This window comes from Phoca vitulina, unplaced genomic scaffold (genome assembly GCF_004348235.1).
Source record: "Phoca vitulina isolate PV1807 unplaced genomic scaffold, GSC_HSeal_1.0 scaffold9, whole genome shotgun sequence".
Classification (NCBI taxonomy): domain Eukaryota; kingdom Metazoa; phylum Chordata; class Mammalia; order Carnivora; family Phocidae; genus Phoca; species Phoca vitulina.
In genome coordinates, this window is record NW_022589712.1 from 34,033,127 (window position 1) to 34,054,727 (window position 21,601).

At 35.0% G+C, this 21,601-nt stretch overlaps 1 protein-coding gene across 1 annotated transcript in view; it reads right to left on the reverse strand.

The window, feature by feature from the left end:
* The window catches only part of LAMA2 (laminin subunit alpha 2), a 613,526-nt gene that overhangs the window by 202,174 nt on the left and 389,751 nt on the right, over nucleotides 1–21,601 (reverse strand). The window contains exons 20-22 of the mRNA XM_032407892.1: nucleotides 19,399–19,505; nucleotides 13,901–14,081; nucleotides 9,999–10,135 (exon numbers count right to left, since the gene is read on the reverse strand). Coding sequence (XP_032263783.1) covers nucleotides 9,999–10,135; nucleotides 13,901–14,081; nucleotides 19,399–19,505 — 425 coding nt within the window. The remainder of the gene's footprint in view (nucleotides 1–9,998; nucleotides 10,136–13,900; nucleotides 14,082–19,398; nucleotides 19,506–21,601) is intronic.

The window sequence follows — 21,601 nt, forward strand, 5'->3', positions numbered from 1 at the left end:
TATATGTATATATCAGGATAAACTTATATAAACTTATATATATATATATATATATATATATATATATATCAGGATAAAATAAGAATTATTTAATAGGAGAAGTACAGAAGTCTCTGAACATACAGAGAGCCCCAAACCAGATTTGGGGAAATCAAGAGAATTCAGGAAAGTGACATCTAGCCAGGATGTTGTTTTCCAGCATTTTGTTTTGCAGACAAGCCTGATTTGAGGTGTTTTGCTGGTAGCCTATTTTCTTCTTCCTAGGCATGCATAGGATTGTTCTCTTTATTTATGAAATTCAAAATTTTGCTAGAATTTTTAAAAGTTTGAGTCTTTTTAATTAATTTATTGGAATCTGATGAGTTCTTTCAGTTTGAGAACAACAGTATTTTTTTATTTAAATTTATTTTTGATATTTACTTCTGTCCTAATTTACCCATTTGCTTCCTCAGGATCACTTTCAATTTTTAAAGTACACCGTTTTTGTCTGTCTGCCCGACCTGTGATATCCTAATGTTCTCTACAGCCATTTTCCTACTTGCCTCTCAGATTTGTTGACCATTTTACAGTGGTCAACAGTGAAAATTCCATTGCATGTATATGCTACCAATGCATTTTTAATTACACTATTGTATTTTTAGCTGATTTTCAATAATTTATTTCATCTCACTCAGTTTCAATCTGTGTGTCTTTTTGTCTTACATTCTTTTAAGTCTTTCTGCTCTTGATTTACAGAGCTCATCTCTCAGTACAATTTAATGAAAATGCCAATTTAGGATTTTGGAATAAGTCATTTTCAGAGATCAGCAGTGGCAATGATCAATCTACTGTCTCTGAGCTGTAAATTCCCTCCCTCCTTGTCCTGCTTTATGATACTGTGGTATCATGTCAATGTAGACATTTCTCTGTGATTGGGTAGCAGAACGTTAGGCTTGGTCAACAGTGGGCCCTGGAGAAACCTAATAAGGTCACAGTGGTGGGAAGACACTTCTGTCCTGGGTTCTGGTTCTTCATTACTATTGTCATTATTACCATTTACTATTTAGTATGAGAGCCCAGAAGCCCAGAAAGAATCGCAGCTGTGCCCTCAGGCCACTCTCTTCCCACAGGCAGCTTTCTGAGTAGCTTTGGTCTGCACACATCCTCGGACCATGACAAGTAGCTTCAGTATGCTCATATCCTGAAACAATGGTGGACAGCATCTATAGACCAGCTATTTGCCCACTATCTCTGTTTACCCTCACTCAGCCTAGAAATAGTAGCTACTCTTTTGTACCTGTTACTTCAGGTCCCCTATATCCTTCCTTTATGCTTTTTCAGTAACTAACTATCTTTAACCAGTTAACAATTCTTTATATTCTACTCCCCCTGTTTAAATAACTGTTATGGTTTCTGTCGCCCAAGTAAGTCCTGACTTGGTATCCACGTGGGTACCATCTTTCTTTGTGTCTGAGTTTTCCACCATGCAATGTTTGTATGTCATCAATGACCTGATTCTTTTTGGTGCTGTTTTATTATCCTTCTCAGATCTATATCTGTATAGCTCTATAGCAGACTTGTATGCATTTCAACCTACCAAATTCCCAGATCCAAGTCTGGCTGGATACCCCTTTGCATTTCTCCCATTTTCATTGCTCAGCTTAATTCTTATATCCACTACTACTGGGGATCTTCTTGCCTCTGCTCTTGCCAACAGTAGTTTACTTATGAGTCTACTCTTCCTAGGGTGTGATGTACAATCACCAGCTTCCATCTATCATCTCTTTCCTGTCCAAATGTTTGGTGAAATACCTTCCCAGATTCTGATATTAAAGTAATCATCAGGCCTTATTATTTTTGATGTCTTTATGAGTAAGTATTTTTCTGTCCTCAATGCTATCCAGTTTAAAAAAAAATGCTACTGAAAGTTATTTTAAGCCCAAAGATCCAAAATATGATTATTATATTATAAACATGGACATAGTTTCCTAAGCATAGAATAACCCGTTGCTGTCACCCCAAGTAACTCATTCTTATAAGAACATCAGATGTAGAATGAGATTTCAAAATAAGAATAATTAGGGGTGCCTGGGTGGCTCAGTCAGTTAAGCATCTGACTCTTGATTTCGGCTCAGGTCATGATCTCAGAGGTTGTGGGATGGAGCCCCGTGTCAGGCTTCATGCTCAGTGCAGAGTTTGCTTGTCCCTCTCCCTCCCCCTGGTCTCTCTTTCTCTCTCTCTCTCTCTAAAATAAATAAAGAAAGAAAATCTTAAAAAAAAGAATAATTCTTTCACTTAAATGATTTTTCCTTGACTCACTTAAATAAAATGGGCCATAATCAGAAACAGAAAATTATGATATATTATAGAAACTATATACATGTAATATATTTTAAAATGTCTCATGAGACGTTCTTATCCTTTAACTAAAATATGAAGTGTCTGCTACCCAATTTATTATATAATACCAAAGCACTAATTCTTAAAGACTAGATGACAGTCCAAGTAGACATTGGGGCCTTTCCAAATCAGGAAGTTTATTTAGGAAGTTATAGTGGAGAATAAAAGGGACCATTAACCATATGTTTAGATAGTACTATAGCCAACATCAAACTTAAATCATAATTAGATGTAATGTTTGTTTAGAATAGAGGATTTATGCACTATTCCCCTGCTAGTGAAAGGTGGCAGGCTTTGTATTCTACTTCAGTGAAATCTCAAATGATGTGTGTGGTCACACTTCAGCACAGAGAAATTACCCATGGCACAAAGGAAGCTATAAATCTCAAATCACTGTTCATTTACATTATAATCATCCAAATTTTTTCAATAGTAGAATACATGCTCATAAATATTTGTGAGGACTCTATGAATTTTTTTTGTAATTGTTCATAATGATGAAGTGTGTAGCTATTCAGAAATTCAGATTTTGAACAGTGGTTCAAAGTAATCAAAAATTTTCAATCAACTTCAATCAACATAATGTTTATTCAACGACCAGTAAAAATAATAGTATCAAACATAGAACTACTTTTTTTTTTTTTAAGGAAACTTGGTCTATATTCCATCTTGATTTATATCCAGAGTAGACATCAGCTTTAATTTCAGGAGATTATTAGAGTTTGGCCACATCACAAGATTTTGTGGATAGAACGGAACCCTTTTAAGTTTCCTTGGGGTTTATTCAAGAGTCCAAGGGATGGGTAGATGCTTGGATTCAAAGTTGAAAATGTAAAGAGTCAGTCATGGAAACTGATAGCACTGTTCATACTCACAAAAAGCTTTGGAACTCTTGATAAGTTTTTGTTTTGTTTCCAAAAATATATTTCAAACTTAATAGTGCCATTGGCACTAGAAAAATGAGTATCCTGTCTAGTTTTTATTTAATCATATGACTAATTGAAGTCATATATCTGAACATCCTTGAACAATCACCAATACTCTTGTTTTCCTCCAGATTATGTATTCTGGGCCAGTGTATTCAAATGCCTTATCATATATGTAAAGATGATTAGACCCTGCATGTGTGCTAAGTGAGCAGAAAAAATGGTTTACATCTCTATTTGGTACTACCGTGGAGTCAAACAGGCCACATTTGGCCATCATGTTCTAATATTTCTCAACCCAATGTGACTGATTGGAATGACTCTCGTTAACATCAAAATGCCCTTATTGCTCTTAATGGACACCGGTCAACCCTAATCCTATTCGTCCATCCTCTGTGTTGCATTTGATACTAAAGAATATTCCTTCTTTTTAAACAGTCTTTTATTTAAAGCACTTACATGGTTTATCTTCTCTCTTTTAAGCTGTTAAACTACAAAACCAAAAACTGAAAAATGAAAACTAAGAAACAATTATTTTCAGACAGTGGATGTCAGGAAGCACAGGACTGTGATTTCTGAGAGAAGGAAAGCAAATGAGGCAGGGCATGAAGGAAGTTTCTAGGCTGCAACCCAAAAAGGGGGAACCCGAATAAAGCCAGCACTATAGCTGGATTGAGAAACACAGAGTTTGGAGAAGCTGAGATAAAATTTATGGGGCCAATAGAATATGTGTCTAAAAAACGAGAAAGTCACACACAGAGAGTATTCCAGAGATCTGCAGAAGGGTCTGCTTGAATCTTTGGCGGAGTACTGATCTGTGTATGCATGGGATAAAATTCTATGTGGCTGAGGGAAAAAAACAAAAAAAACCAAAAAACATTGGAAAGCCATAGCCTGAAAAAATTCCTAGAGCTCACAGAAGGCTTGAAATAATTCATATTCCCAACAGCCAGAGTAGAAAGACACAGTAATGCACTAGGTAGTGTTCTCAATGCACTTAGCCCCTTAGTAGTAGAGCTAAATGACCCCTGGATTAAAGCCTGCTCTAGACCCTCCCTAACTAAACTAAACTTACCAAAAACTTAAAAGCAAGACTTAAAAGGATCCAAGTGATCAGTGAGTAATTAACCTGTTTGCCAAGATGAGTTCAATACTCTTTAAAGGAATACAAGGAAAGCCAGCCAACATGCAACAATGAAAAATGTACATCTGTCATCTAAATAAAAATTATCGGGCATGGAGAGAAGCAACAAAATATGATTCATAACCAGGAGGAAAAACAACCATTAGAAATAGTATTGAAATAAAAGAAATGGTAGAATTAGCAGTCATATTGCAAAAGCTGTATTTACAAATATAAATATTCTAGAGAATAACTGGAAATGTGAATATAATGAGGAGAGAAATGAAAGATATAAAAATATCCAACTGGAATTTTTCCAGATGAAAAATTTGAAATGAAAAAAATACAACCAACTAGATTAAAAACAGATTAGACGTCGCAGGAAAAAAAAAAATATCAGTAGATTTGGACACTTAACCATAGAAACTATCAAAAACAAATAATACAGAAAAAATGAGAATGAAAGAATGAACAGTCAGCTGTGGAAAAATACCAAGTGGACCAACATACACATAATGAGTTCCAGAAGGAGACAAGGGGGTAAAGAACAGAAAAGTATTTGAAGAAGTAGTGGCTGGAAATTTTCCAAATTTAATAAAAACTGTGATCCCACAGATCCAAAAGGGCTAACTCACCACATGAGAAATAAACAAGAAAACCATAAAAAGATGGCATGATCAAATTGTTAAAAATCAGGATTTAGGATTTTATACCTAGAAAAAATATCTTTGAAAACTGATGGAAAAATACTGTTTTTGAACATAAAAAATTGAAAGAATCATTGTCAGTAGACCTGAAATACTAGAAATAACAATAGTAATAATTAGCGATGTATCTAATGGAAAAAGAAACAAGATATGAAACAGAAATTTGTACACAAAGGAATGAAGAGCACGGGAATTGATACATGTGTGGAAAAACAGAAAAGCAGCATTTTTGCCTGGTTTAAACTGGCTATTTATTTAAAATAACTGACTATTTAAATCAAAATCATAAGATTATATTGTAGGATATATAATATACAGAAGTAAAATGTATGACAACAATAACATAAAGGACAAGAAAGGGAGTGACAAAGGATAAAAAGGGAATTAGAGGTCTACTCTTATAAGGTCTCTATGCTTAATATAAAGTGTACACTATTATTTTAAGATACATTATGAAAAGTTAAGATGTACATCCCTAGACAAAGACAAAAAACGTAAAATAGGTATAGTTAATAAGTCAAATGTGAAGATAAAATATAATTATAAAAATTACTCAATCCAAAATAAGACAAGAAAAGAAGAAAAAAGAAGGCAAGAGCAGATAAGGCAAAGCAAACAGCAAAATGTGGACTTAACCCAATCATACTGATAATTACATTAAATGGAAATGTGTTAAATGATTCAATTAAGATCAGAGCAACAACAAAGATTTAAATATACTCTATCTAAAAGAAACATATTAAAATATTTAAAAAGAGATGGAATTAATGATGGTGTGGAAAAATGTAAACCAGACAAATAGCAATCAAAAGAAAGATTGAACCATGGCTCTATGATTATCAGAAAAAATTTTCTGCAGAAGAAGAAACATTACCCAGGATAAAGAGGGACACTTCGTATTAATAAAGGCATCAACTTTTCAAAAAGACATAATAATCCTAAGTGAGTATACACCTAGTATTATCTATCCAAAATACATGAATCAAAACCTGAGAGAACTGAAAGAAAAAAATAGGCTAATCATAAGTATAAACACCCTCAGTTATTGATAGAATACGTATGCATAAAAATCATTAGGAATAACTGACTTTTATAGAAGATTTCATCCAATGATACCAGAATATGCATTGTTTGCTAGTACATTAATTGAGATGGACACTATTATGAGACATAAAACAAATATGTAAATTCAAAAGAACTGAAACAATACAAAATGTTATATGTATTATAATACAGATATAACAGAAAGATACAATATACTTCTAAATAATCAATGTATCACAAATAAATAATAAAATAAATAAGAAGATTTTAACGATGAAAATTTAAACAACATATCAAAATGTGTGCGATGCAACTAAACTAGTGCCTGGAAGGATATTTATAACATGAAATGCTTATATTAGTAAAGAAGAGCAATCTCAAGTCAATGATCTAAGCTTTCATCTTAAGAAACTTGGAACACAAGAGAAAATTAAACTCAAAGTAAACAAACTGAAGGAATTGTTATTTTTTGTTATCAAATTCATTGATTAAAGCTGCTCATATTATTTTCATATTATTCTTTTAACATATGCAGGATCCCCATGATGTCCCGTCCTTTATTTATGATTTTGATTATTTCTTTCCTCTCTTCTTATTTTCTTGATCAATCTTCTTAGAGTATTACCAACTTTATTAATAATTTCAAAGAACCATTTTTTTGGCCTCATTGTCTTTTTCTAAAGTATTTTTGTATTCATTGTTTTTCATTGATCATGCAAACTCCTTTAGAAACTATGAGGAAGGAATACTTCCCAATCTATTTCATGAGGCTAGCAATACCCCAATAACAAAACTAGATAATAAAACTACCAAAAAACCCCCATACTATGAACCAATATTCCCATGAACAGAGAACCAGAGATCATTAACAAAATGCTAGCAAACATAATCTAAAATAATTTAAAGTAGATAATCCCTCATGATCAAGCAGGATTTATCTGAGGATTGGGTCAACATTTGAAAATGAATTAATATGATTTACCATATTAACAGCTGAAAAAGAAAAATCATATGATCATCTCAATAGATGTAGAAAATGCATTTGACAATATTGGACATATATTCTTGATAAAAGTACTTAATAGACCCAAGAACATGAGGAACATCCTCAAACTGATAAAGAGGATCTGTAAATAAAATACAGCTAACAAAATTCTGAATTATAAAAGCCTGAATGCCTTCTACTTCACGTAAGGAATTCACGTAAGGAATAAGGCAAGGGTATTTGCTCCCAGCACTGCAAGTCAACATTTTACTCCAATAGGTCAAGAAAGTGAAATAAAAGTTACACGGATTGGAAGGGAAGAAGTAAAACTCAATTTGCAGATGGTATGATTGTCTACATAGAAAATCCTAATGAATCTACCAAAAAGTAACTAGAATAAGCTTAGCAAGTTTGCAGTATAGAAAGTTAATATACAAAAATAATTGAATTTTTCTATGCTGGCAACAATGGGAAATTGAAATGAAACAAATAATAACATTTTGTAAAAAATATGAAACACGATGATAAATTTAACAGAACACATACAAGACTTGCACACCAAAAAGTATAAAACATTGCTGAGAAAAAAAAAATATAGAAAACTAAATTAAAAATTGTCATATTCATATATTGGAAGACGCAATATTCTGAAAATGTTGATTTTTCCCAAATTGACCTGTAGATTCAATGTAATCCCAATCAAATCCTAGGAGGCTTTTAATAAAGAAATTGATAAGCTGCTTTAAAAATTTATATGGAAATGCAAAAGATCTAATGAACCCAAAAGGTATTGGAAATGAAAAGCAATTGGAGTTTACACCACCTGATTTTATACTATGCTAGAAAGCTGCAGTGATCAAGACAGTACTGTGTTAGTCCAAGGATAGACATAGATCAATGAAACAGAATAGAGTTCAGAAATGTATGAGGGACATATAAGGTCACTTTATTTTGACGAAAGTAATTCAATGGGGAAGAAGAACAATCTTTTCAAAACTGATGTTGGAAAAATTGGATATCCATTAAAAAATGAAATTTGACCATTACCTCAAACCATACAGAAAAATTAATGAAAATGGAATGTGGACCTACATGTAAAAGCCAAAACAATAAAACTTCTTGAAGAATACATAGGAGAGGTATCTTTAGACCTTGACTTAAGCAAATATGTATTTCTTAGAAAATAAAAAGGATGCCATGAGAGGAAAAGATAATAAAAACAGTCTTCATAAAAATTAGATGACAATACTACAGAGGGACTAAAATACAAGCTGAACAGTGGGAGAAAACAGTTATAGAACATACATATGTTAAAAGACTTGCATCTAGGATATATAAAGAACACTTACAGCACATTACTGAGAAAACTAACAACCCAAAATAGAAAAGATTTGTATAGACACTTCACCCAAGAAGATATATAAATGGTAAATAAATAAAATTATTCCCAATATCATTGGACATTAAAGCAATGCAAAGATATAAAAAAACACCCAACTGAATGCTTAAAATTTGTCAGAGTCCTAAGTGTTGGGAAGGATGTGGAGTATGCTTGTGACAAGAAACGAAATCATACATCTATACCTATGCTTTTGACTTATACACTGGTGTTCGTAGCAAAATTATTCATAATAGCCCCACACTGGAAACGACCCAAATGCCCATTAAATGGTAAATAAACAAACAAGTCATAGCATATCAGCTAATGTAAAATTATTAAACAATTAAAAATAACAAGCTACCGATAATATGCAACAGTATGGATGAATCACAAAGGCATTATGCTCAGGAAGCCAGACCAAAAGTAATCCCCCAAACAAACAAACAAACAAAACCCAAACGACAACATGGAATATGGCTCGATTTATATGAATTTGTAGAAATAACATAACTACGGTGATAGAAGGAGAAATAGTAGTTTCCTGATGCTGATTGAGGGGTGAGGGGAAGTTGACTACAAGGGAGCATAAGCCCCGTTACACAACTGTAATCACTGGTCAAAACTCATCGCTTTAAGTGAGTGAATTGTATTTTATTTAATTAATATCTCACAAAACACTGACAAAAATCCTGAACTCATCACCTTTCCTACCTGAACTTGAGTCTCCTATAATCTCTCTAGCAGTAAATAATACCCTCATGTAATTTCCTGAAAAGCGAAACCCAGGACTCGTCCTTAAGACGTCTCTTTCTTAGCCTTCAAATCTATGCGTTTACCAAGCCATTCCAGCAGTAAAACAGCCTACTCCCTCTGTCTTCGTGGAGGCTCACTGACTGGGTGCACGCTTCTGTGATCTCTCACCAATATAACTGCAGTAGCTACTATGTATGTAATATATGTTATGTAATCTGGTCATGCCAGTTTCTATGGTAGGCCCACGGGAAAAATGAGGAGTCTTTCAAGCTAAAGGCTGTTAATATAACTCCACAGAATCCTCTCAACTGCTCCTTGAAAATTGAAACCTAGTCATAATTTGGGGGCAATTACTATAGATTTTTGGCAAATTGCTTTAGTTTGTTCCTAATTTCCTTGTAGTTTGCAGATATTTCACTGGGTTTCAGTATGAAGTTGTTGCTGTTTCTGGTTTTATTATAATTTTTCCCCTGTTTTTGTAGGTATCATGAATGAAGATACATAAATGTGTACTTACTTCATCATATTTCCCACAAGTAAAATGTAAGATAATGATCAGTATCTCCAGTCAATCTATACTGATAGTTCTATACTGATTTATAATATAATATCGGCTTTTGATTTCTCCAACTAGAAAGCTTTAACAAAATAAAAAAAAATTCTTAAAACATGATCAGATAAAATAAAGCAATTAACTCACCTTACAACCAGTGATGATGCTGTGGCCCCAGGTACTAGGTGCACATTTAGAACATTTCTCTCCAATGGTATTGGGAGGGCAAATGCACTGACCAGTCTTGGGATCACAATTATTTCCCAGATGGGAACAGTCACAAGCTTCACAGGTGCAAGGGAAAAAATTGTAAAATAGTAAAAATTTGATAGAGAGTACTGAATTTATATTGGGATTTGTGTTGTTTTATTTTCCATATTATGGTTAAGGATCCTTGAAAGTGAAAACTTACCTCGTTCATCTTTTATATCACAGTAAGGTGTTTTTCGCAGAGGAGTTGATCAAAAAAATTTCATTGCCTTGCTTTTAATAATTTCAAAAGGTAAAATATTTTTAGTTTTTCAACTAAGTTTAAAGAAAGAAGTGGACTCTCAGATTCTATGCTAACTGTATCTAGATACTATAAAGTTCAAAATTTAGTTTCCATAGTTATTCTAAGTTCATAACTAATTTTTCTATGCTGTATAGATTAATATTTCCTTCCGGTTAATGACTCTGTTTTGCACTAAAAACCAATAAGCTCAACAGGCTTCTTTTTTTTTTTTTAAAGATTTTTTTTATTTATTTTGACAGAGAGAGACACAGCGAGAGAGGGAACACAAGCAGGGGGAGTGGGAGAGGGAGAAGCAGGCTTCCCGCTGAGCAGGGAGCCCGATGTGGGGCTCGATCCCAGGACCCCAGGATCATGACCTGAGCCGAAGGCAGACGCTTAACGACTGAGCCACCCAGGCGCCCCCAGCTCAACAGGCTTCTTAAATTCAGTATAGTTGCCACACATCAGGATATTTCAGTTCTACAAAAATTTAAAACAGCTGAGTTATGTAACAGTGTGTATATATGTGTGTGTGTGTGTGTGTGTGTGTGTGTGTGTATATGAAGGTATTTGAGTTTTATTTACCACCTGTCTATTCTTTTCAATATATTTTTCATTTTCTCAGCTATGATATACGCATAGTAGAAATTCTCAAAGAATGTGAAAATAAGATTTAAAAAAAAAACAATTTCAGAGGCGTTTCAAAGTCATCTAAGATGAGCAATGGACTCTAATAATATAGCTATTAAGTAGCTGTAGTTGACTCAGTTAGTATGTTTTAGTGCAGCGTTTCAAACTGAAGTGAAAGCACGGGGAGAAACACCACCAGATACTCTGATTCAGACAGAAGACTAATGTTATAAGAAACCTTTGCATTGGTTATGTGATCATTAAATCTTTAAATGAAATACGTTTAGAATGTTTGATTAAGTTCAACTTTTAAGGGATCACAATTATCATTGTTCACAGCATTCCATACCAGCTGTGAAAAATGTTTAGTATAATATTGGCCCTAAACACCAAATAAAGGTTAGCTGTTTTGTTATTATTATTGTTGTTGATAATTTTAAGTCAAAGGATTTATTTTGTATGTACCATTTATTAAGAAGAAAAATAGTTCACATTATGTTCAAATTTATGTGCTAAAAAAAGTCTTGGGACGGTTTGAGTCGTTACTTGCAAATAGAAATTCTATGAGCAGGGCGCCTGGGTGGCTCAGTTGGTTAAGCGACTGCCTTCGGCTCAGGTCATGATCCTGGAGTCCCGGGATCGAGTCCCACATCAGGCTCCCTGCTCAGCAGGGAGTCTGCTTCTCCCTCTGACCCTCCTCCCTCTCATGCTCTGTCTCTCATTCTCTCTCTCGCAAATAAATAAAATCTTAAAAAAAAAAAAAAAAAAAAAAATTAAAAAAAAAAAAAAGAAATTCTATGAGCAGTTCTTCAATGGAATCGTAAAACTGAGTAGGGAAAAGACTTGAATCATTAGCTAGCTTTTCCCTGCCTAAACAGAATGTTTACCACAATTCAGAATACTAATAAACACTGATAATAATCATAATAGTGATAAACACTTACAGGGTGCCTACATGCCAGGCAGTACTCAAAATATTTTATAGCCATTAACTCAACTAATTCTTACAAAAACCATGAGATAGATATCATTGTTTTCTTGATTTAATAGATGAATTATGTAGAGAGACAGCAAGACCCAGTCACTCAGTCAAGGTCACATAACTAGTTACCCATGGAGCCACTAAACTGATCCAAGCTATTTTGTGGAAGTCATACCCTCGACCATAATGCTATCCTGTCTGTTTGGGGCTGTTTTCTATCCTATTTCTCTGGATTTGAATGCTAACTGAGTTTGCATTTCTAATGTTATCACCATTTCATAATTTTGAATAATGTTCTTTTTTAACTTAAAATTTCTGGTAGTGAATATATTTGAATGCACAGTATCATTTCATTAAATCACATCAACTGAACATGTTAAGAGGAGTTGGATTTAAAGAACAGTAAAGGGTGCGTGGGTGGCTCAGTTGGTTAAGCAACTGCCTTCGGCTCAGGTCATGATCCTGGAGTCCCGGGATCAAGTCCCGCATTGGGCTCCCTGCTCGGGGGGGAGTCTGCTTGTCTCCTTCTCCCTCTGACCCACCTCCCTCTCATGCTCTCTGTCTCTCATTCTCTCTCTTGCAAATAAATAAAATCTTTAAAAAAAAAAAAAAAAAGAACAGTAAATTTTAGGGGTGACTCGTTGGCTCAGTTGGTTGGGTGTCCAACTCTTGGTTTCCACTGAGATCATGGTCTCAGAGTCCTGGGATCAAGCCCTGCCTTGGGCTCTGCGCTCAGCTCGGAGGCTGCTTGAGATTCTTTCCCCCCTCCATTTTCCTTCCCCTCTGCTCCTCCTCCTGCTCATGCTCTCTCTCTCTCAGATGAATGAATGAATGAATGAATGAATGAATAAATAAATAAAATCTTAAAAAAAATATATTTTAAAATGCAGCATTATAGTTTTTAGTATATATAGATATTGACTTAGAGATCACATATAGATTCTTAGAAGATCTACAATTATAACTTTCAGAATAACATAATGGCTTATCTTTATGATACAAAGTGTATATTGAAAGTGATTGAGAATATCTAAAAGGTATTGTTTTTAAAACAATTTGAAATTTTACTCCTGCCACTTCTTACATAAATTTGCTACAATAGTCAATAATAATGTTTTAAAATCTTACCACGTATTTATCATGGTACTGAAAGTAGAGGAGTATCATCAGTGTTGAATCAGTGAGTTTAGTAAGCAAAGGTGATACTCAATCTAGTGAATGTTGGAATAAGGGTCAATTCCAAATTAGTGGCAGATAAAGCAAGGCTAATGTTCAATCTTCACTTTCATCTGCAGTATGCTAATTCCTATTTTCTTAATTCATGATTTGTGGGAAGAACATGAGAACACTGCTTGTGGGAAATCATGGTTAGAAACCTTCCCGCATTTCCCCAAGAACTAGCAAATACTTAGTGCAAATCTGTTTCTTTCTTGGAACATCATAGTTTTCAAGGCACATGAAAGTAGATGACAACATATTTTTTTGTACCTGAAAATGGTATTCACTTCTCTGATCCTTGTACCAATTTTGCAATAGGAAAAGGGAACATTGAACTGTATTAACTTGAGAGTGAAGTTTACACTAAGAGAACACTGGCAAAAGAAAAACTGAACATTTGACTTTCAGGCTACAGTAGCCTTTGAGTGAGGGACTGGCGGTCACACAGGAAGGGACACAGCAGAATTGGGACCTGCTGATGGATTTTTCATTGACTACTCGCAAGCAGTTATTTATGGGGTGATGTTTCAAACTGCGATATATTTCATTTGTTAGTTTATTTAAAATAAATATACATTACTTATTAGTTTAAATATTTTGGATCATATATTTGTTGTCAAGGTGCCTATGCTTTCAACCCTGGGAATGCAGAAGAAGGAACTGTTACGGTTGCCAAAATGCCAGAACCAGAGAATGAATGTGTAGGGCTTAGTCTTATTTACAGACCTGTGCAGCCTCCTTCTTGGAAGTTGAAATAGCCATGGGCACAGCGGTCACATTTCTTTCCTGTCACTCCAGGCTGGCACCAACACTGACCACTCTCTTCACAGTCGAATGATTTAGACCCAAAGGAATTGCAATTGCAGGGAACACACCCCCTTCCTGATTGTAGGCCAAAGGTTTCAGGCTGGCATAGGAAAGGAAAGAGAAAAATTAAATTTAAATCAATTAACTCGTTATGAAACAAGATGCACAATATCAAGAGATGAGACAGGAAAGAGGAATCTATGGGTTGTCGAGGTTCTTCACTGATGTTATGACAACGAGGTTGCAATTTAATCTAATGGATCATTTTCTACAAAATCCAAAAAGAAGAGTATGATTACTTTAAAATTTTATCAAAGTTAACAGCAGAATTAGGGTACTATCCTTTATGTCGGCTATATTTTCACCAGTTTTTCCCTATACTTTCCAAGATTTTAACAGCAATGTGGAACTAAGCTATGAGGTGTTACTTATATTTTAATTGAAAAATTTACTTGCTTCATTCCTAATAATCTGAATTGATTAATTTTAGACCTTGTGAACTCCTCTACTTGTTAAAAATGTTTCCGATATTATTGACCAGAAGCCTACAGTTAAAATAAATGTTTTTCTTCTAATATTCGATCTAATTTTTGTCATCTCTCCATAAATCTAATTATCATTCTAGAGATCACTTTATAAATATAACTTACAGATTTATGCCTATGCTGACAAAATAATTGGTTTACAAACATCTAGTTTCTTGGGTTTCATTTTAACAACTGAAATTGATTTGAGAGAACACACATTAAAGCACCAGATTAGGTAGATGAAAGGAAACCTTTATTCTCTGATGAGTTATTCCTAGGCATATCTCTTATCTATGCATAACAAATAACTTTCTATGATCGGTTTTCATTACTAGGTTTGGCTTGAAATACATGTTTTCTGACCTAGAGTGACTATGTTAGAAAATGTGGATGGATTAAAAATGACCTCTACTAGAAAAGTGAAAAATGCATATCCTACTTAAAGTACAACAGGGTTGTATTTTAAAATATGAAGTGTGTCACATCATTATGATATTTTAATCTGAAAAATTAGTCTTTTAGTTCTTTGTAAAAAATAATTCCTATTTTGGATTATTAGACTTAATAGTTACTTCCTGGTAAGAATAAATCTTGCTATTTAATGGGAGCCACCCAAAGAGAAACAAATAAGGCTCATTACATATTTTTGCCATTATTGTTAACAGTATGAAAAACAGTTCTAGAAAACAAAATCACACTGAAAATTACTCTCTTAAAATTACTATAGCTAAGAACAGTTTTGGTTTTTAAATATAAAACGGGTTGATTGAGTTTAACAATCATTTAATCTTTGTATTTACTGCTGGCTTTATTTTTATTTCCAGTTCAAATTCAGATGTCATCATATGATTAAAGAAGAAAGTGTGTTTGTGGACTCACTATATTGCACACCTGAAACTAATATAGCACCATATGTTAACTCTACTGGTACCGAAACAAAATTTAAAAAATAAAGAAAGAAAGAAGAAAGTATCAGTTCTAACAAATGACTTAACACACAATTTTGAAATTAAATTTCATTATATAAGGAATGATTAAGACATATAAGATTTTTATTCATAAAAAGCAACTGGCTGTAAAATTCTGGACACCTGACCTAGAGAAATAATGAGAAATTGGGAAAATGGTTAAAGTATGAGCATGCCCATTACAGTATTATTTATGAGAGTAACTTCCCAATGTTAGAGAGGAAGTTGAATAAATTAAATTATGATACATTCATGCTATGAAATAATACGCTATCATTAAAATCCTGTTTTGAAGCAGTTTTAATGATAGGAATATGCTTAGGACATAGCATTATGCAAAATTTCAAAAAGCAGAATACAAAATTATATACACACTATTATTCCAATTATATACCTATAATGACACACACACCACTCAGGCACACACAAACAGAAACATCCATAGAAAAAGGACTAGAACATACTACATTAAAATGGTTTTTAAAAATCTGAATCATAAATATATTTGTATTTCTTATGCAAAGTATTTTGCATTTATTTCCTAAATTTTCTTGACTTAGAAATCTGAATTGTAGAGAAAATACTTTTTCATCTTTATTTCCTAAATTTTTCTTTGCTTGGCATATCTATATATCTTTAATGGATATATCTATATAGTGTTAAATGAACTTCCAAATCATAGTTATTATGAAAATTCCAAAGTTCATTATGTAAAACATATGTAAGAAGAAATATCTTTACCATACTTTTCAAATACTTAAATAATGTAATTTTAAAGAGTTAAATTACACCAAAACAAATAGAAACAAATTTCAGCAACAAAATTTTAATAAATTTGACGTGCAAAAATTTAATTCAGAAACTAGGGAAAATCTCTGTAGTAAACAAATTCAAAAGTAGACATTCCTAGTCAGTAATTGAGATTAATGAGGTAAAATGAACATGGGAGACAGTCCCTATCCAGTGTCAATGAGATGTTTGATGATCTCCCAGAAATTATTTTCACTTGGGGTAATAACGACAATGAGCACTTACATATGGTGCTTGCTGGGTGTCAAGTACTGTTCTAAAGCCCTTTGCAAACATTAATTCATTTAAACCTCCAGACAATCCTGGGAGATAGTTATTACCATCACCTCTCTACAGAGTGAGGAAACTGAGGCACAGAAAGTGCAAGTTGTTTGCCTAAGGTCACCAGTTAGCCAACCGCAGAGTCAGGATTCCATGTCAGCCAGCCTGGCTTCAGAGTCTGTGCTCTTTACTCTCACACATACTGTCTCAGAACAAAAATGGTCTCAGGACAAAACACCACCCTGTACAAAGTCCTATAGGACATGTAGGAAAAGGGTGTGAATAAGGGTTGAATTTTGCTAAATTTCTATTTTGGAGACGTTTCGATCAATTCCTGTCCCTTTCTTTTACTTTAAATGTATGCATTTGTTTTTTTTTTTTTTTTAATTTGTTTTTGAAAAACAATCTTTTTAAAAGATTTCTTCCTTTAATAGCAACAATAATAACAACAGCAATAATACCTAACATTTACTAAGAACTCTCCAGATGCGTGCCTTATGCACTGTTCCCACGACAATCCGGAAACAGCCATGGAGGTGCCTAGACAGATCTCCCTACAAAAGAATCTGCAGCGGGACTGTGACGGGTTGACATCCTCTGGTTTCTACTCTTGTGGATTCCCTGGAGGAGCTCGCACCAGGTCAATGACTGATAACAATAAAGTATTAGAGCCTTCCTGCCCAATCCAGGATGACTCTAACAGGCAAATGGTGCCTGGGCACTCCCCCTTGGCCTGGCACGCATTTGACGTTTTGGCAGAAGGCAAAGAATGAGGCTTTTCTACCCAACCTTTCCTACCCTTTTTCCTTGCATTTCAGTCTGGCCTGCACTGCAGCAGAAGGCTCCCTGCGTATTATACTCTCTCCTCCTTCATCTTTCATAGGCATTTCCCTATCTGTAGTGGGTCCCACTACAAATGAAGCAGGTGAATTACAGAAAGATTGAAGGAACTGTCTTACGGCTAGCAAGTGGCGAGACTGGGATTTGACCTGAGGCATTCTGATATCAGAACTAGTTTTCTTAAAATGCCAATAAAGAGCCTAGAAATAATGCATGTTTTTTTTTTTTCTTTTCTACTCCTTTGCTTTTTACTTTACTCTCACCTTCTTCTATCTGTTACCTGCCCCTCCCCTCCCCCCACCCTGGAGCTGTGATTCTATCTTGGCAAGTCTAATCTCCTGTCATTCTGCAACAGGGTCCTGGACCTAGTCTTCCTCCTTCCTCCTTCTTTCCCTCCCCTTCCTCCCTTTCTCTCTTCCTTCTGGTATTTGCTTTCTTTTGCCTTGTAAGATGGGGGGCTAAACTTTTGTAGTACAAAACATGCTTCCTTACTTTGTGTATGTGGTACATTTGTGGGATGTGAAAATGTATGACTTGTGGTAACTATGGGCAAACTTACAACGTGGGAAAGTCCCAAAGCCATCAATTATGATAAATGTTAGCAGAATGTCAGACCAATGGGCTACATTTTCTTGGGCAAGTCACTTTCTCTGCTAGATCTCCCTTCATTTGTTCATTCGTAGAAGTGAATTTGCTCCAAATGATGCCTGAAATTCCTTCCACTTCTAAGATCATAGGTTTCTACAAATAAACTTTCATTTCTCCAGATCCACGGTTAGTTGAAACTTTTAGGAACCTATGAACTTGAATATACTTTTAAAACTACACAGATAGGGCTACTTTCAAAAGGCAAGGCTTGAAGCGGGAATTGCCTAGTGTTGACATTCGCAGCTGGCACCCTGAGCAACCCTCACGGGAACAAGGCCATCGGGGAAGGTCGGCGGCAGCACACGCAACACGACATGCGGAGGCATGAGCCATGCAGCGCCTCTGGGATTACCGGAGCTGGGGCCCGATAGGCTCCCCGAGGGCAGCCGCTGGAGCTGCTGACAGCCCACCTCGGAGGAGGCCCTGGCCCCCGCTGCGCTCTCTGTGACTTCTCCTCCTGCCGCTGCACCTGCCTGCTGAGACGGCACTGACGCCCTACGAAGCCAGATTTACACGCACATCTTCCTGTCACATCACACCACGGTGTCACAGAGCCAACGGGATTGCAGTCACACAGCACACAGAATTGCTTCTCTGGATCCCACCACATACCGGGCTTTAAAAGCCAACAGAAAAACAAAACAAAGGAACAAAAGAGCATATGCCATTATTCACAAGATCGACACAGGTGAGACTTTCAAACTTACTACAGAGGGGCCAGTTTGCCCTCTGAGAAATGCTTGTTCTGTTTAATAGTCTTTATCACCAAACATACATATTTAGAAGAAAGAGGTAGTGCGGATCCGTCACTCTCACAGAGGGAAGGAAGGTGTTTGCCATCCTGAAGGCAGGGCAATATGCTCAGGAACAGAGAGCAACGTATTTTGATATTTTTGTTTCCCTTTTAGAAAAATGATGTAACTAAAAATATGTGGATTAGCTTCTCTACTGAAAACTTTAGTTGAGTGCTCCCTAGAACTCACTTGTAAATGATAGAACTAGAAAAAAGTGTTTGCTAAAAACAAAGGATGTGATGCATTTCATTCTGCCAACATAAGAGCAAAGAGTATTTTACTCACTATAGACTGGGATTAAATTGATATGCTATTTGTTTTAAAAATGTCCGAATTACAGTAAATATGACACAAATTCACTGCCAAGGAAAACTAGGTTGAAGGTCAAAAGCTAGTGTATAGCAAATTTTTTTCTATTTTGGAAAAAATATTTCAATGATCACAGTGATGGCACATATAGAATTGGATAATCCTGGACTCCTCTTTCAATATATTTAATACGTACGTCGTTGAAAGCTAATGAACATTTTCGAGGAGGAAGTGATTCTTCATCAGCTCCTACTCCTTACCTTACACTCATCACACCGCCGTCCCTGCACGTTAGGTTTGCATTCGCACTGTCCCGTCCTGGCATGGCAACTCTCAGAGAAGGAGCTGTTGACATTACAGCGACAAGCTGCAAAAAGAAGAGCGATCTGTGGCTGGGAAAACACTTGCTGTAGTATTAATAGGCTTGTTAAATAATAATATCCCCCATATGGTAACATTGGAACTAAGTTTTAGAACAGAATGTGTTCTGATTTGCTAGGTGTTCTGTTAGGTATTATAGCATTCAATTCTTATAATGACTCTACAATCTGTAGAGATGATTCATGTAAAGCTGTATCACAGTGCCTGGCACATAATATGTTGTTAAAACATTATTGTAATCATTATTATTCCAATTTTGAGAATGAATTATAAATGTTATATTATATATTATCTAATATATAAATATTGTGTGTGTATATATTTATATACACACATACATGAACACACACACACATACACATACTCACCTTTAAGATTAGAAAAGTATGTAAGGCAGAAGAACTAAGTAGACATTTTTCCGAAGAGGACATTAAAATGGCCAAGAGGCACATGAAAAGATGTTCAACATCACTAATCACCAAAGAAATGCAAATCAAAACCACAATGATATATCACCTGATACCTATTAGAATGGCTAGGATCAAGAAGACACAAAACAACAGATGCTGGCAAGGATGTGGTGAAAAAGGTACTCTTATACAATGTTGGTGGGAATGTAAATTGGTCCAACCACTTGGGAAAACAGGGTGGAGTTGCCTTAAAAAATCAAAAATAGAACTACCATACAATCCAGCAATTCTACTACTGGGTGTATACTTAAAGGAAACGCAAACAGCATTTCAAAGAGATATATACACTCTTATGTTTACTGCAGCATTATTTACAATAGTCAAGATCTGGAAATAACTTAATGTCCATCAAAGATGAAAGGATAAAAAAAAATAGCTGTGGCGTATATACACCATGGAGTATTATTCAGCCATGACAAAGGAGAATATCCTGCCCTTTGCAACAACATGATTGGAACTTGACCACATTATGCTAAGTGAAATAAGTCAGACAAAGAAAGCCAACTACTGCATGAAATCACCTCTATGTGGAACCTGAAAAAATCAAACTCATAAAAGATATAGTAAAATGATGATTTACCAGGCGATGGATGGTGGGGCATAACATTGCTGTTGTTTAAGAGTGCACACTTGCAAGTAGTAAATAATGAGTAGTAAATAAGCTACAGTGCTCTAATACAGAGTATAAAGAATATGGGGACAATATTGTAGTATACTGTGTAATAGAATAAATATACTACATTGGCAGTCATATTGCAATATATAAGTATATCAAAGTAACATGTTGTACACCTTAGATTTACACAATGTTAAATGTCAAATATATCCATTTAAAAAGTATATAAGGTGAATGGATAAAGAAGAGGTGGTATATAAATAAAATGAGTGGAAAGATCGCCTTAACTTTATGGAGGGAGTTATTGGAAGATAGAAGAAGAGGTCACACAGCCCTAAAACAAGCAAGCCACAGATACGACTATGAGCGCTACTGCCAAAGGAGCTACCACGTGGGGGCAGCCCAGGCCCAAGCAGTGCGCTGCATACTGTCCATGCGCTAGATCTTTAATCCCCACAGAAAATCATGACCTTTTATGTAAATGAGGAAACTGAATCTCAGTGAGGTCAACTGTCTTGTCCAAGGTCACATAGCTAGAAACTGTAGATCCTAGATGATGTCTTTGAATGGGAGAATTTCTTAAGCTCCCTGTGATTTTACACAGGTAAACTTACAATGTTTAAAGGCACTTCTTTCTGAGACTGTTGGAAATTTTACTTTAAAAAAATACCAATTTATAGGTGATATTAATAAATGCTTTGTTATTGAAATGGGGTGTCCTACCTGGTCTTTGGTGTTTATAGCAGAGACAATAATAAGACATTACAGTGGTTTCTATAATTTTGCAGCTCCTAGGTCCTAACTGAATGACTGGAAGAAACCCTTCTTACATAATGAAGTTGGCAGAAGTGAACTGTGGGTATCATAACCTGCCCTACCTAAACATTATGGCAGCAGGTGAAGTTGAGGATGGCATGTAAAATACTCAGGTGCTGACATGGATTCATATTCCACTGGACTCTGTACAATAAGATTTCCCTTGCATATTATGTTACT